Consider the following 16,877-nt stretch of genomic DNA (forward strand, 5'->3'; position numbering starts at 1 on the left):
TTTAATATAGTACCCCTTTTTTTTACAGACTTACAGTAGCCTATATAGAATGCTGTTGTCAGTTCTGTAAATAACCAAACTGTGCAAGTTTAAATCATTAAAAAAGTTCTTTTTCAGGCTAGTCCAGCTAACGTGCATACACATTCTAGAGTAAACAATGTTACATTAAGACAGGGCTTCCTTCAGTTGCTGCAGTGGCTCTATCAATAAGGAAACTGAGCAGGACTACAGTTGCCATATTTAGTATAACAATTTCTCCCATTCAAGTGCTCTCTTTTTGATGTCTCTGATGCTAAAAACAACACTGGTGCACCATCCGCCTGCAGCAAACTGTTAGTTCCAGAGGGATCTGGAAGTCAAATGCTGATGACATCTTAGAAAAACTGTGACCCTCAGGCATGCAACATTGTGAATAAGTTAATAGCAAATATAAGCTGAAAAATAACCTCCACTCGTGCAGTCAGTATAACAAGCCTACATCCAATCCACTACAAATTTTATGATTTACTATTTGTGGCCACATACTTTAACTTTAACTCTTTACATTCTCTTCATTTTTTGAATAGGTAGGTTACTGTAATTTGTTCCCACTAATGTGGCTAATATTTTCTACCGTTCTCTGATCCTTAGAATCAACTATGATCCTATTGCCAAATAGACAAAATGCATATTTAATATGATTAGCCTTAGCTAATAATGCGTAGCTAATGTTACACAAACCATGTTCCCGTTTCGCAAACTCAGTCTGCCGTCTAAAAATCAGAAATGCTTTGAACATCTTAGAACGTCAGTGAGGAAAGGGATATAGTTCATCACAACAGGGTATTACAACATCACATACACAATTCACCCGCTATATTGCAACAGAATTCATATCAACAGAAAAATATACAGCAATAACCTGGCTTCTCTTGAGACTCCCTTGCTTCGCAGCAGTTAATGATATGCTAAAGCCCGTCCGCCAATGACGTGATTGGTTACAAGGTAGTTTGTGACGTAGAGAACGAGACTCTTTTTATGACACTGTCTTTGGTTCACTGCAGTTTTAAGGAGAAAAAAACTTAGCATTGGTGTTGACTTATGAATTTGCACATGGATTGTCTTAAAGCGTATTAAAAACACCACAAAGACGTAAATAAACAAACTTAAAAGCTTGATTTTCACCACAGGAGGTCTTTAAATCATAAAAAAATAATACAAAACATACTTTCATAATTCTCAGTGTGCCACTTTGATTTCGACCCTGCATACAGCAGGTAAATTCACCTCACACTGTTTTTCAAAAAACTATTTAGAAAAAAAGTGCAAAAAGTAGTTCTGTAGCATCAGCATTGAATAACTCACCTTTACGGGCGATGCGGATGCAGTTTATCCTTGTTTCCTGTGAGAAAAGAGAACAGAGATGCAGTGTCACGCTGTGGGAAACAGTCAAACGGCAGAAATAAGACTGCACGATACCTGATGAGATGTCAAATGGGTTCACACTGACTTTTGCTGATTCAACAACAGCATGAATGCCAGTTAAAGTGTAAAAATACATTCAAAAACAGCACTGTGCCTCACTCACCCAATTCGAATGTATTTTATAGTGTGTGCTGATAAGATATAAGCCTTTAAATGTACAGAAAATGACAGCAGAGGACAAAAGAGGCAGGGGGGGGGGCAGGGCCGGCCCGAGGCATAAGCGAACTAAGCGGCTGCTTGGGGCCCCCTGGCCACCAGGGGGCCCCCTAATCGAGGTTATTTTTTATTTTTATTTTTTTAGATGACTTAAACAAGTGACATAAATCAATGAATGAATGAATATGACTGAATGAATAGTTCAAGACAACAAAATTCTGATTTAATGGTCAATACACCTGCCTACAAGTTACAACTGCTGCTCTGTCTGCCAGCGTTTAAGTCAGACGCATAATCTTCTAGACACCTCGCGCGTGCATAGACAATTCGTGCGCAACTGCGCCTAGTCACGGTATCGGTTTAAGTTGGAGAAAATAGCCCGCAGGAGAACTTATCCTTCAAGGTGTAAGGGTAGCAGTTTGAATAAATAATAAACATAGCAGTTTGAACTCTTCTCCACTTTATTATACCACACATCAGATCTCCAAACACCCGCGACACTCCAGTAGCCTAGCAAGTGCGCACGACCCATCTACGGCAAGCCCCGAGGGGAAAAATACATTGCATACACACATACAACGAGCGCCAGAACATCATAACCGGTATTATAGTAACAGACTGTGTTGATTATGTCATGTACTATATAACAAAGTCTGTTACAATAATAATAATAACAATAATAAAGATTTTGAGGATAGTTACTCTGTATTGAGACAGTTGAGAAATAGGCTAGTAATATTTTTAGTTTTCAACAATAGCTGAGACCCAGAAAGTTTTTTTTTTTTAATTTAGTTTTTTTTTTCATTTCATCACATTGTTTAAAGCATAATAAACAAATGGTAAAAAAAAAAAAAACCTTTTTGAAAAATTATATTTTATTCATATGTAATACTTTGTCCTCTGTAGTGGACACCAGGACTCAGTTGTTAAAATTAAATGACATACAATGTGTAGGCAAAAACAATGGGATTTTTTTTCCAATCACCAATACATTTTGGGGTTTCAGGATTTTTTTGAACTAAAATTTGTATAAAGATGATTATCAACTATGTTATGAAAGATATAATGGAATTAATTGATACACCAATTTACTTTATGCAATATATGGGTAAAATTGGCATAAATTAATATTCCCATTCAATGCAAAGTATCTATACACTGTATCTAATTTGCACATTAATGTGTTCTTGGAGCAACATTTAATGAGGAAAGAAGTGTAAGCATTGGCGTAATAATAAGCAACATTTTAATAATAATATCTAATATGTCATAAGAATATTGAGGTATAATTTATTTACATATTCACTTGTTATGTCTCCCAGAATGCCTGATAAACATGATTTATGTCCTGATGTTCTCTACAGTGGACATGAATGAAATCAATGCCCTGTAACGGAAAGTCATTTTTTTCATTTGAAACCCCATAACATTTTCATGAGATGTTGGTTGATGAAATACAATTTGAAAAGTAGTTAGATTTAAATTATAATTACAATATATTACCATATTTCAATAAGAGTGCTACATTTGATCACTAAATTAATGTTAGACATTTTTAAAGACCAAGGAGAAGTTGTTTTCATGGTGAAACCTCCAAACATTTGGTATCTCTGTATTGCCCTGAATGTGCTCTTTACAGGACATCCAGAAAAAAAATGTGACATGCATGGTGTCAGAGAAATACACTAAAATATAATGTCCACTACAGTGGACAAAAGTCTATTCCTGGGTCCCAGGAGGATAGGCCAAAGTATCATTGCTCTTACGTTTCTAATTTCTCAGTTTTGTCATAATTTTAGCAAATAATTTATTGTATATGTTTTGAGACAGTTTTAAGACTGTTTTCAAACTTTTTTATTTAAGTAGGCATCTATTTTTTTATTAATACATAACCTCAGTGTATTCATTTATAATGTATCATTTTTGCGTGACATTTATGTCAATAATCGTCAAACACAGGTGACTCCGCGTCGTGGGAGGGGCCCCCAAATCAAATTCTGCTTAGGGCCCCCAAAAGGCTCGGGCCGGCGCTGGGGGGGGGAATGACTTCCAGCCAGGAGAAGAGAATTATAAAGAGGAATTAATTTGTTAGAAATCGCAGTTGATGACATACTGGTGTTATGAAAACGACCTTTGTCAAATAGCGCTAATGAGATCCAAGCCCATAATCCAATTCTGGCCTGCCACCTCGACAAGAAGATGCATTATCAAATTAAGATTTACAGATGCTAATTCGGGCATTATGGAACAATTATGCAAATCTTCCCATCCGGAAAAGGAGTGAGAGGCCACTGCTTAAACTGCGTCTGAATTGCTTTTTTTTAATTGAAAACCTATTTCAAACTGCCTTGGCTCCTAAAGCCCACCATAACCCTACATCATCTCGGGAAACATATATAATGGGAAGGAAGGGTGGGAGGAAGAGGGGAAAAAGTTAAAGACGGACGAAGACGGGGAAGAGGGACATGCAAGGATATTTTAGCAACCCCTTCCACTCCCACGCTTAAACACGTCATGTAAGCCAATCCAGGCTTTACGAGAAACCCATCTTTATCTGCTCCAGCAGCCGTCATTTGGATGCAAGTGTGCCATGCATCCCAGTACACACTCTCCCATGAGAACATATCACAGGGATAAAGCAAACACTGTCTGTTTTCTCCAAGCACAGAGACGGTCCTAGATGTCGCACCGTAAGAACTCATGGCTCACCATGCGTGTGAGAAAAGACTGACCCCAAATGACAGGCGAGAGACAGCCAGTGGGCTTTGATCAGACAGACGCAGACACAACGCTTTAAGCTTCCCTGCTCTATTTAATCAAATTTGTGGGAACGGTCATGGCAGGCACTGCAAAAGGGGATCTGTCAGCAAACTCAAGCTAAGTAAATGAATTATGAGCACTATAAATATAACAGGCCCAGGGAGGCATGGGAAACGAACTTATTAGAAAGCTCCTACTTGGTTCCAGAAGTAGAAGAGGTACTGTATGCGAGAAAAATGGAAACAAAAGGGAAAGGGGGGGGGGGGATACATATTTTAATAAACTGTAAAGATATAATATCACGGTAGTTGTAATGGGTATAACAGTATTGAGTAAAAAACAGTAATGAGAAACTCAATTGCCATGATAATAGTATTGAATGTACAGTAAATTTGCATAAAAAGATAAAATCACACACTATGGATTATAAATAAAAAAATACTATTAAAGTATTAATAATAAAATGTATATTCATAGTAAAATTATAAATAATCTATTTTGGGGTGAAAAAGCCAGTCATTCTACACTGTATGAGTTTTAAATAAATAATATAATATAACAATACCAAATGATTATAAATATGACCTAGGCATACTTTTAACATCACCATCGGTTCATGCCATTCATCCTGGTAAAACGGAGAGCAAAAGATGCCAATTAGAGTGAAAAACTCTCATTGAAAGTGTCTGGTCAGTCCTAGAGGGTCTCGTACCATGAAAAGAAAAGGAAAAAAGATAAGGGCTTCTGTGTGTAGGGATGGAAGAGAGCGTTTGGCAGCTACAATCTTTGTGTTTTGCCTCTCAGGACTGTTAACAAAAAAAAAAAAAAAAGGGGGAAAAAGGGGGAAAAAAAGACCCATTTTATAAACAGCTGAGAATCAAACATCTATTAAGAGCATCTTTGTATATATTTATCTCTGAAAGCAATTACATGAAGCCCTGACAGCATTCACAGCTCTCTAATGACTAATTGTCAGAATAAGGGCCAAAAAAAATGCAGCAGAGGACTTTTTCTTGTGCAGCTGCCAAAAGCTTTAGAAAAACCTCGTTTAACCATAAAGTTGGCCAAGAAACAAAGCAAACTATATTAGCATTGATTATAAGCAGTCAGGTTAAAAAAACAAAACAAAAAATAAACAGAATGGTTCAAATTAGTAACAGGGGAGTGCTAAATGCTAGTTAAGTCTCCTGAGCTACGTTCCCTTTAGCTTAGACTGTCAGCCTTTATGGCAATTATTGCAGCATAAAATAGAGCTGAATAAAAATGAATATTTAGCTAAAGGTCGGTCAAGTAAATCAGCAGAGCCCAAAGGAGACTGAGCTGTGCGATCAGTTTCCAAGACGTACGGTTTGAAGAAGGGAGAAACCGAAGGGGAGGTGGAGTCACAATGGCTTGGCTGACAGGTGCATTTCAGTCTGTAAAGAGTGAGAAGCCCTGAGGGGTTTGGCGGGGAGGGAGTTTGTGTCTGCACTATAGGTCATCAAGAGGCATTTTCCTTCGAGGCTGCCAAAAAAAAACCCAACTGTGTAATAGTGTAGGTAAAGTCCGTCCAAGTTTTGCATCTCTGAATTGCTGTTCAGAAGAGTGGAATGAGCCAAGCTGGCTCATCCATTCCTCCAGGTGCTGGGCCAATGTGATAACCTTCTTCGAAATGTCAACCACATCTTTTTGAGAATGAGGTTTGCTGGCTGGTGTCAAATCTAAATGAACAATTCAAAATTATTTTTAGTCCCACAACCTTGAAATGCTCGGAGGTTTAATAGTGCATAATTGAGTGCGGAAGGTAACTAATAACTATGAAACCATAAGGCAAAAGTCAGAGAAGTTTCCTCTCATGGTCAAAATGGAGGTTGACTTGTGCAGTTACTGTATAGACCCCTTTTGCGCCGATGTCACAGTTACGTCACGGCGCTAGCTGGAGGCAAAACAAAGTGAAAACTGGAGGCGGTCAATGCAAAACAGCACAGATTCGGCTACATAATAAGGAGCTTAAATAATTGTTACTATTATTAAATGTCATCTTGTTGTGTTGTTTGGTGTAAAAATTGATGAAAAATGAATATGCTGTGTCTGGAACTTTTATTTCTAGAAAATATTCACATCATTAAAATCGCACTGTAATGTCGTGGTCTCGGCGCTGGATCGGCAGAACTGCGGATCATACACACAAATCTTGTACAGGACCATATAGGCATCTAAAGATTTATATGCCTCAGTTTCTTTTTTCAGTTAGGTTTCTCTATAAGGTAGGTGTAGAATTCAGGCCACTCACCCGAGGTAACGTACGTTAATCCTGTCAGATCATCCATGCATTGAGTGAGCGTGTAGGCGGCTACAGGTCGGCCAATCTGGTTCTGTCCATTAAAAATAACTTTTGGAAATAACAATCGCGGTCCTGGACACTGAGTGACCTTACACATTAAGATAATATCGGATTTTCTCCAGTCATTGTTAAAAAACAAGCTAACAATCCTTGCTAACTCGCGTTAGTGAAGTGGCCAGATGGATCTTTCTGCCTCCACCTAAGCTCCGCCCACAAAAAAACGTCACCATGTTTACCAACTGTAAAAGGGTCTATAAATTGCTTTATTCCCAATCCATGCAGCAGTGTTGGGGAAAACTAAGTAATCGCAATGACACTACAAACTTTCTATTTACAAAAGTGTGACAGAAGAAGTTGAATTTTTTTTTTCGCTTTAGTGAATTGATTGGGCTCGAAAACAACGATTGACCAATTTATTCTTTGCGAAACAATGATTCACATATTTCCTGTACAGCAACAGAGAAACTTTTGCTATAGACCATTTGGTTCAGAAACACTTCCTGTTTCAGTTTGTAACCGTTTTCTTTAATTCACATGTAAAGAAAACATCTTAAAGATATTTGTTTAACTTTTTGATTCAGTTTTATTTGTTCTGTTGGTTGTATTTTATCCCAGCTTTTATCCACAAGTTTCCTACGCCCCATGAGGCCTTGCGTCAAAAGTGGGCGCGACTTCCGGTTGAAAGTAAACAAAGCGCGATTTGACATGCTTGACACTCGTTCATTCAACAGTTGACAGTCATTCAAGTTATAGCGATCCAAACTAGCTAACGATGTGGGAACACAACCTCAACGAAATTCAAAAGGGTGAAATAACAGTACCTTTACCCTCCGCAGTAGTTGATTGGGAGTATTATAATAACATTATTAATAATCAATACTCATCAAGGCATGGTGACAGACAGTTGTGCGAGCTGACAAACAATTAAAATAAAAAATACACACTTAGTCATTGTGCTTTGGAGTTTATTCAAAATTATAAATGAATGTGCTACTTGAATACATTAACTGGCACATTTGGTATTCTGTCAATACAGGCTTTGATCCTGAGTTTAGCTGTAACATCAGTAGAGAACAGCCAAATGCTGATAGAGTTTATAGAACATTAAGAATTTAAACAAATGTACACAGGAAGATTCGTCGTCTTTTGGGAGGTGATGGAAAAGTCGTTTGCAGGATCACTCTGATTTCGTTTTCAGCTGTTCAAAACAATCCCGTTTAAGCCACTAAATTAGTTTAGTCCGGTTATACATACAACCGCGAACAGCACATGTTGTCCCTGAGCTCCGGAACGTCATCTCTCATAAAGATTTGCGTCTTTAAATAGTAAAATAATTCTCCGAAAAACAGCTAGCCTCTTCGCTAACTAACACACAAAATACCATTGGAATGCTACTTCCGCCGCGTCACCGGAAGTTTTACCCACTTTATTTTTTACAGGAGCGCCCCTCGGAAACTTGTGGATATAGTGTTAAAAAACTGAAACAGGAAGTGTTTCTGGACCAGTGTTGTTTACATCTTGCAAAATGGTCTATACTACAGTTATAGTCTAGTTTTGTTAGATGTATTCATTGGGAAAACCTAATGGCTCAAAATTAATTAAACGTTTTGTGCCAGAATATAATTTATTCATTTGAATAATTAAATCGATCGAAACTGAAGAGAATGAGGATCAGAAGCACGGTGCATTGCAAAAGTATTCACACCCCTTCAGCATAAGCTGCAACATGACGGAAAATAAAGGGGCGTGAATACTTCTGCAAGGCACTGTATATTTACATAACAGAAGCTCAACCAAACATGAACGGCAAACTATGTTTCCGTCCATTGGAAAAGTACTAATCTGATTTAATCAACAGCTTTATTAAGCAAGATTCCGACAAATGTGTTTTTTTTCCCTATTTCGAAACTTATTTGGCACCTTTCCGGATACATTTTTGAACAGCCAGAGATTCCCATTCCCCCGGCTCTTTTCCAGGCTGTTTTGCTTGCACCGTCGAGCTCATTCTGTCTCCCAGTCCCAGCCATTTCTAACAACATAAACTGCCAGCTGATCTATTTCTGATCAGCTGCACCTGTGCCCAATTATCCCTGTGAAATGGTTTATGCCAGCAAGACGATATTCCTTGTAGTTTATCTTCTTATCTAGGCATGGATGGGGAGCACAGGGGCCGTTTTTTTCCCTATTTGAATAAGGCCTCCACCAAAGCTTGGTGTGTGCTGATACTCTATTATTAATTTCATACTGGGACTGAGACACACACTATCTTTATGAGTTTGAACAGTTGGAGAAGGGAAGAAAAACAACATCCCGGAAGAGCGAGCAATGATATAATGTTTTTGTACATCTCCAGCTAATTGCAGATTTACTGGCTGCAGGTGCTTCTCACTATGTATTGTAGGTCCCTGTTTTGCACTTTATCTCCCGCTGCGCATACTATCTGCAAACAATCTGTAGGAGTGTGTAAAAATAAAGTTTCAGATCAGGGTATAAAATTTCCCTCGAAAAAAGATTACATTTATGTTCAAGATGCAGAAAAACAACAGTGTGTGTCTCAAAACGCTCCCTAGTTTAAAATTAAGGACATTGCCTAGAGAGTAGGACATTAGCAGGGCTATCCCATAATTCCCACTAAAATGCTCTTAGAATTATGCAGCGTTGCGTTCCATTTACCTAAGAGGAGGGATGTCGTAGCTGGGAATGATGCGTCCAGGGAAAACATTTGTTGTGCTTGCTCTTTCGGAATACAAACACGTATACAGATAATGCTGAAGTATCATGTCCACAAATAAGTTGGATAGTACTGTGTGCTCAAGAGAGTTTATTGAGACACAGACAAACAGAAGCGCTAAAAAACAATACAGTAGGTCACAACTTTCACTATGGTTGATGTGCTGAACAGACGACTTGGGAGGACAAATATTAATTATAATATTTTTTTGTGAATGTATGTATATTTTGTTCATTTATTTTTTTATTGAATTTGCTCAACATCAAAATGCCATTATGTATTCACATAATCTATTTTGCTTATTTAAAATAGTATAAATGATTAATGTATTAGGTGGGTTATGTGGCTATGACATTCACAAATAAATACCATTTGATGTTTTAATAAGCAATTTTGTAATCATATCAAATCAAATAACTGAGTAATAAGTGACCCTTTTTGTGGAACAAGCCACTTGCTAGTACTCCAACTCGTATTTAGGATATTATACTGAGAACTAGGGATCGGAATGAGACTCAGCACTCGTTTCTGACACTTACGCCTCTGAAGTTGCTCATGGCCTGGAAGTAGATGAGGTAGTTCTTCCTGGGGTCCAGGGGGGTGTTCCAGTAGCCGTTATATGTGTGGTTGTCCCCCACAGTAAATGGTGTGGCTTCAGGCAGGCTGCTCGGGGGCAGTTCGGCAGTGTAGTAGTGTGGAGCTCCACGGGCCTGAGCCTCACCGTGAGATGTGGAAATGGGAAAGCAGTCCTGAACACCCAGTTCTCTCTTCACCTTCCTACCGGCTTCCTCCTCCACGATCACTTGATACGTGCTGTGTATACATACACACAACAATGTTTTAATGATAATACTATAGCAGCAATAGTAATAATGCATTGCTAAAGGAATATTCCGAGTTCAATAGAAGTTAAGCTCAATTGACAGCACTTGTGGCATAATGTTGATTACCACAAATATATATATATATATATATATATATATATATATATATATAAATCTGAGTTTCAGTTGATAATACATAAAAATATATTAAATAAGAACATATAAAACATTAAAATACCAGTGTTGAGAACTTGAGATACCATCATAGTTGAAAAAAAAAAAAAAAGATATATATATATATATATATATATATATATGTATTTTCTGCTTTTATTTAAATTTTAGGTAAAGTTTTGTGGGGTTTTTTTTATCGTAATTATCAATTAATTAATTTCAGATTTAATTTGTTATTATATTAGATTAACTAATATGTATATTTTGTGCTTTTATTTTTTGCTACATTTGATTAACATCAAAATGACATTATGCATTTACATAATCTATTTTGCTTAATTAAAATATTCTAAATTATTTATTAGCCCTGTACAAGTTGCACAATGGTGCAAAGCGATGATATTTATAAATAAATTCCATTTGATGTTTTAATAAGCAATCTTGTAATCATTTCAAATCAAATAACTGAGTAACAAGTGACCCTTTTTGTAGAACAAGACACTTGTAATGTGTAACAAGACACATATAATTTAATGTCAGCTAAAGTTTATTTTATTTCAAGAAACAAGTCATTTATGGTTTTAGTTTTAGTTCAATAATGCAGTTTCAATAGTATAGCCACAAGACGTAAACAATAGTGATATTTTCTGTGTAAAGTTATACGCAATTTTGAATTACATCGCCTTGACAACATGATGCCTAAACTGTAAAAAAAAATACATGTTCATGATTTGTAATCACAACATTTTTTCTTTTGTCAAATCAACTTAAAGAATTTATGTGCTTCAGAAAACATAATATTTTGAGTTTATGATGATTAAATCAATCTCCTTCATTGTACTAACTCATTTTTTAAGGCAATCAGGTTACTTATTTTTTTAAGTTAAACCAACAATATTTTTTTACAGTGCATACATTTAAATGAATGCAAATTATTTTATAAAGGTTTTAAACACATTTCTGCTTTTATTGTAAAAAAGGGCAATTTCCTTCAATTGTAAATGCCTCACCATAATCTAAAAACCTTTTTTAGGGATAGATAGAAATCATGTTCCGTTTTAATCTAAAATTATGTAGATTGATCTTAACTTGTATTCAACCCAGCATATTCATTTAAAGGGTTAGTCTCCCAAACCCTTAAATTTTATTATAATATATTCTTAATATAACTCAGATTGTGTTTGGCTTAAAGAAGAAAGTCAGTACACATAGGATGGCTTAAGGGTGAGTAGATTATGGGCTAACTCTTTAAGGCACATGATGTCATTCTCACCTGACCGGAGCTCCTCGGCCTTGTGCTGGACGAAGCAGGACTGTGATGGTGCTTTCTGTCTCACTCAGAGGGGATGGCATGTCTCCATAATCGAATGTTGGTGCTTTAAAGCGAGACAGAAAACAAAAGACACACAATGATATGAGAATATCTTCCTAAAACTTTTTAACCAACTCTTCAGAAGTAAACTTGAGTGTGTCCGAGTGATCAAGAACAAATCAAGAGCTCAACAGTCAAAAAGAAATAGATCAGTCATCTACAGTGTATCATTGACTGTCATTTCAACATGAAGCAAAGAGAAGTTTATGCTAATTATTAAAAGCCAACATAACCAGCCAAATGTTTTAATTAGATGAACCTCACAAACAATGCCTACATTCTTGTCTGCTATAACGCCGCCCTAATTCACAACAAAAACAACCAACACTTCATATGAACTCTGCTTTCTCCTCCAAACCCATCCCTCTGCGTGTCTTGATCCCAGGGTGTAATTAAAAGCTGTGCATGTGGGACACATAAAGGGGAAACTCATTTAGATGGATTTGAGTCTGGACTGCATCCTTCCCCCGAGATGATCATGTTGAGCAATAACGTTTTCCTTAATATCAGCAGTCAATTAGAGCTGACGAACAAAGGCAAACAATCTGCGAAATCAATGATTATGATATTAAAAGCGGTGGGAAAATGGCAGCTACTTGAGGGGACTCAAAATAAAAACACATAAGCATTATATAATGCTGGTCTACATACATACGAGTATATACTGGTCATATATGTACTCTTGTCCAGACATACAAACTTCTAGCTATAGTACATCTAGTCTAACAGCCTCTATAACACCCTCAAAGTTTCTGAGGTGTAATTTGTATACTGAAATGCGCAGAAATAAGGGCGTAATGCATCCGTCTCTGGTCCCAGTCCCTGTTTGACTTCAAGAGTCCTGGAACTGAATGAGCTGCTGTAGTATTTATAATTAAAGGTGCAATGTGTAAAAAAGATGAGTATCTATTAACAGAAATGCAATATGACATCCATAACTATGTTTTCAGTGGTGTATAAAGAACTTACTTAATTAACCGTAATGTTTTTATTACCTTAGAATGAGACATTAATAGCTCCATAACCGCGGGAATCCCCTTCTATGAAGGTCGCCATGTTGTGACGTCATATTCCTATCATAGCCGAACGCGAACAAACAGCGCTACAGAACGCATTTCATCACTACCTTGAAAGAGAAGTAGCGGAAAGCTGGAAGCTAGCCTTACACTCCATGAGTAGTGACTTTTCCCTTGTGAGTGGTGTAAAATATGTAGTTGGGATTGTTTCATGTAACTTAGTTCTCCCTCGCTGTGTTATGGGTTTGTTATGTTGGGGATAGATGTGCTGTTACGTTCGTGAGACAGCTGATGATTAGTATTCATGTCATTGACCGTAAAACAGTACGTTACAGGAATCACTAACCCGTCGATAGAGACTTTTAGATCACTAAAGTCGATCACGAAGAGTTTTCAAAATCAGAGAAAAAAGCCTATTGTGTGTAGTAAATAGTATCTATGGGATGCGGAGATGACATGATTGTAACAGCGCGCGCACTTCCGACCTTTGGACTCATGTGGACGCGTCCGAGCTCAGCCACAGTAACAGCTCATATTAGCCAGCTAAACTATTACTACCCTGTTAGAAAAAATATATAGCTGCTCCCTCGCTGTATTATGGGTTTGCTACAGTATGTGGGGAGAAATGTGCTGCTGGTTACGTTTGTGAGACAATCAGCTGATTACTATTATTATATTAAATTATATATTAAAACCCTTGATCCTCACCTGACTATGGCTTTGTAAACAGTATCCATGATGTGGTTTATAATGGACTGTGGTACAGAAACAGTGACAATGTTACACACTCTTGGCTTACTCTGGCTATTCTCTGCTGTCTCAGCCGACGAGATGTTTGTCCCGTTTTAGCAACCGTAGCTTCTTCGAAAGGGAGGGGTGAGCAGTGGGCTGAGCCCTTAGTGCAAACTCGCAACCGAACCACTAGATGTCGCTAAAAATCACACATTGCTCCTTTAAAAAGCCTCAGATTTATACCAATAATGCGGATAACATTACAAATTAAATTATCAGCATAACAATTAGTTTTAAAAAAATCTATTGAAAAGGGTATTTCTTAGCATCACTCAAACTGCATGAACTCCACAATTTGTGTAAAACCTGATGATCATATTACGAAGCTAAATAAATACGCATAGAAAATGTTATTCTGAATCCCAAGTCAGATTTTCGGACATCATCATCTTAATAATAAATAAATAAATAAGTAAATACAATTTGATGAAGAAAACAAAGTGCACACCATTGCTAAAATAAAATCCAAATATTGGCCACACTAAATGATTTGATAATATGTTTCTCCAACAAATCATGCCTCAGCACTTCTACCAAAAAAAACACAAGTTCTCCATCATTACCATCATATAAAACGCTAACATACATCGCTTTGCATCTGTCCAGGTTTGAGAAATCCTGATTTAGCATCAGCTGAATCTGGTTGACAGCAACATATGGTGCTGTTTTGTAAGGCGGCTAGTTTTGGAATGGTGAGGATGACAGTGATGTCAGTTCTCTTTGAAGCGAGGGGAAACGTGTAATGTTCTTGAAGGGCCTGTTGGGTTCTGAGCATCTGCTGTGATTCCGTTTCACTATCACTTCCTCAGTTCCGCTCAGGAATACATAATGGCTCTTAAGCGGCGATATGGGCATACACGCACAAACACGCTTCAGAGATCAATAGTGCACCTGAAGCGCAGGATGATGAACCGGAAACTCAGGAGTTTCGCATTTTTCCTTTTTTTGTGAAACCAGCTTTTGTTTCATTTTGTTCCAGTCTATTCAACAGCTGCTATATATTTCTGTACCTCAGACATCTCCTGAAACATCTGAGGCATTTCAATCAACAGTTTGTAGATCTCATCTGGTACATCTGAGGGTGTATGGAAACACTCGCATGCACGCGCACGTACATTTCACATCACTGCAGAAGTGTTCTGCTCCTGTAATGCTAAAAAAAAGCACCTTCTGCATTTTTACAATTTCAAATAAAAACATTCTGATTTGTCATTCGAACATGAGATTGCAGCACTGGTTTTAAATATGAAGTTATTTATTGCTTGTTCACAGCAGATGAATAGATGCAAAGGTCAGTGACAGTCCATCAGAGGAGAACGAAACGAAAGCAATTAAATTAACCACAGTTTCTTATCTATTTCTTACTAATGTGCATAACTGTGATGCATTCAACATATAAAGCTTTTTCTTTTATGTACCATAGCCTATAGGCGAGTGAAATCACTTCATGAATGCCAAGTAAAATCATTTTACAGATGTTAAAATACTTTCTTTCAGAGACCAAATTATAAAGATGAACACTTGAAGGGGATGAAACCATTTTTGTTTTGAAGTAATTATTCGATTTCAGCAGTAGAATTTGCATTTCAAGTGACGTTAACATGAAAAACAGTACATTTAATTGGATAAGACTCAATAAAATAAGTGTGCCTGAAGTATGTTTGGGAATTATAAGCACTGCTCCCTAATAGTCGAACACATTTTAATTAGTCGATTAGTCGCGAAGTCATGCAAGTCCATGACGGACAGATCGTAACACGGCTGGTCCATGTGGTAATTACCGTACGTTGGGCAGGAAATCCAAACGTTTACCAAACATTCCTCGACCTAACAACAGCTTATCATTTGAAACATGCAAGTAGTCGTTTGCCACTTCACATAGTTGCTAACTCTACTCTTAACCTAGATAAATGTTCCCTGTGGCGCAATCATTTTTCCCTAATAGCAGTGGAAAGAACTTAATACAAAGTTTTTGGTCATACAGACAAGAGTAACACAACATTTAAAACGGTACACTCACAATAACACCAAACTTTGTGCTTTGGTAAAATAAAGAAAACAAACAGGGTGTGCTTTCTTCCATCGCAGTCTGGCATATGTCAATAAAATGAACCGAAACTCAGCATATAGTCCTACTTGCTTACGGAATGTCTAGACATACTGAAATGTCTACTTTTCAATGAACCAATTCAAATCGAAAACAAATATTCTCTGATTATGTAATCCGTATGAATTATTTATCTCTATAGGCACATCCACTATATTGTGGAGATGCCGAGTCGGCATCGTCAACTACATATTTGCAGCCGAGGTAGACTCAGAAATCACTATTTATTAATAAATTATTAAAATGTTCAGACAGTCTCCTTTGTTTTTCCCCTAACACATTCATAATCCTTACTTTTGCTGGTGTGTTGCGGGCCTGCGGCATAAAAGTGCTTTATTTTTTTAAAGGCTCAATATTATGGTTTGCAATTTCTCTGCAATGTAGAACCAATGTTAGCAATGTTACATACTGTATATTATTCTTTCTCACCCCTGAAAATCAAACCATTCCTCCCTCCTCCCCATTAATATCATAAATGTTGCGATTAGTCGACTATTGGCTTGAATGAACGACTACTAGTCGGCTTGAAAAATCTTTAGTCGGGGGCAGCCCTAGAAATTAGCAGGAATATGGTCGGAAAACATTTAACCACACTCACTATGGGCCAACTGACAGGTCGGATATGAAGTGGATTTGCCTTGTTTTAAATGTTTTACACACATTCTTGCACGTAAGCCCCCAAAAGCAACCATATGCAGTCCTCACCAGAGATGTTGGTGGTGATCTCTGTGAGAGCTGTTTGGCCGAAGCCTTTGGCGGTGCGGGCCCGAACAGAGATCAGGTAGGTGGTGCCAGGATGCAGGTTGGAGAACATATGGTACGTCTCGTTCCTCAGCTTGGATACAGTGCGCCTCGGGCCTGGAACATTAATCCCGGGGTCTGATGATTCAATGCTCTGGTAGCTGATCTGTAATTGCACATATTAAAACCTTTTAAATAAATCATATTTTCATTAAATCCCTGTTGTTTTGGAGCTAAACAAACAGTGACTCAGTGTGTGGTAGTTCAGATCAAACAATGTTTCATAAAAGTTTGCTAACCCTGACATCCATATTCAGAGTGGGTTGAAAATGATTCACATATGAAATCAAACATTTATTTTATAAACAATACGTGGTAGCCTACTCACAAATATCAGCGGGAAGCTAGTGGGCATGT

At 37.4% G+C, this 16,877-nt stretch overlaps 1 protein-coding gene across 10 annotated transcripts in view; it reads right to left on the minus strand.

The window, feature by feature from the left end:
- ptprub (protein tyrosine phosphatase receptor type Ub) overlaps positions 1-16,877 on the minus strand; it is a 223,210-nt gene that overhangs the window by 51,962 nt on the left and 154,371 nt on the right. For all 10 annotated transcript variants that reach the window (XM_039679819.2, XM_039679822.2, XM_039679818.2 and 7 more), the window contains exons 10-13: positions 16,425-16,626; positions 11,706-11,808; positions 9,974-10,247; positions 1,345-1,381 (exon numbers count right to left, since the gene is read on the minus strand). In XM_039679819.2, the coding sequence (XP_039535753.2) occupies positions 1,345-1,381; positions 9,974-10,247; positions 11,706-11,808; positions 16,425-16,626 (616 nt within the window). The remainder of the gene's footprint in view (positions 1-1,344; positions 1,382-9,973; positions 10,248-11,705; positions 11,809-16,424; positions 16,627-16,877) is intronic.

The sequence above is a fragment of the Pimephales promelas genome, chromosome 12 (genome assembly GCF_988280905.1).
Source record: "Pimephales promelas chromosome 12, fPimPro1.hap1.1, whole genome shotgun sequence".
Classification (NCBI taxonomy): Eukaryota; Metazoa; Chordata; class Actinopteri; order Cypriniformes; family Leuciscidae; genus Pimephales; species Pimephales promelas.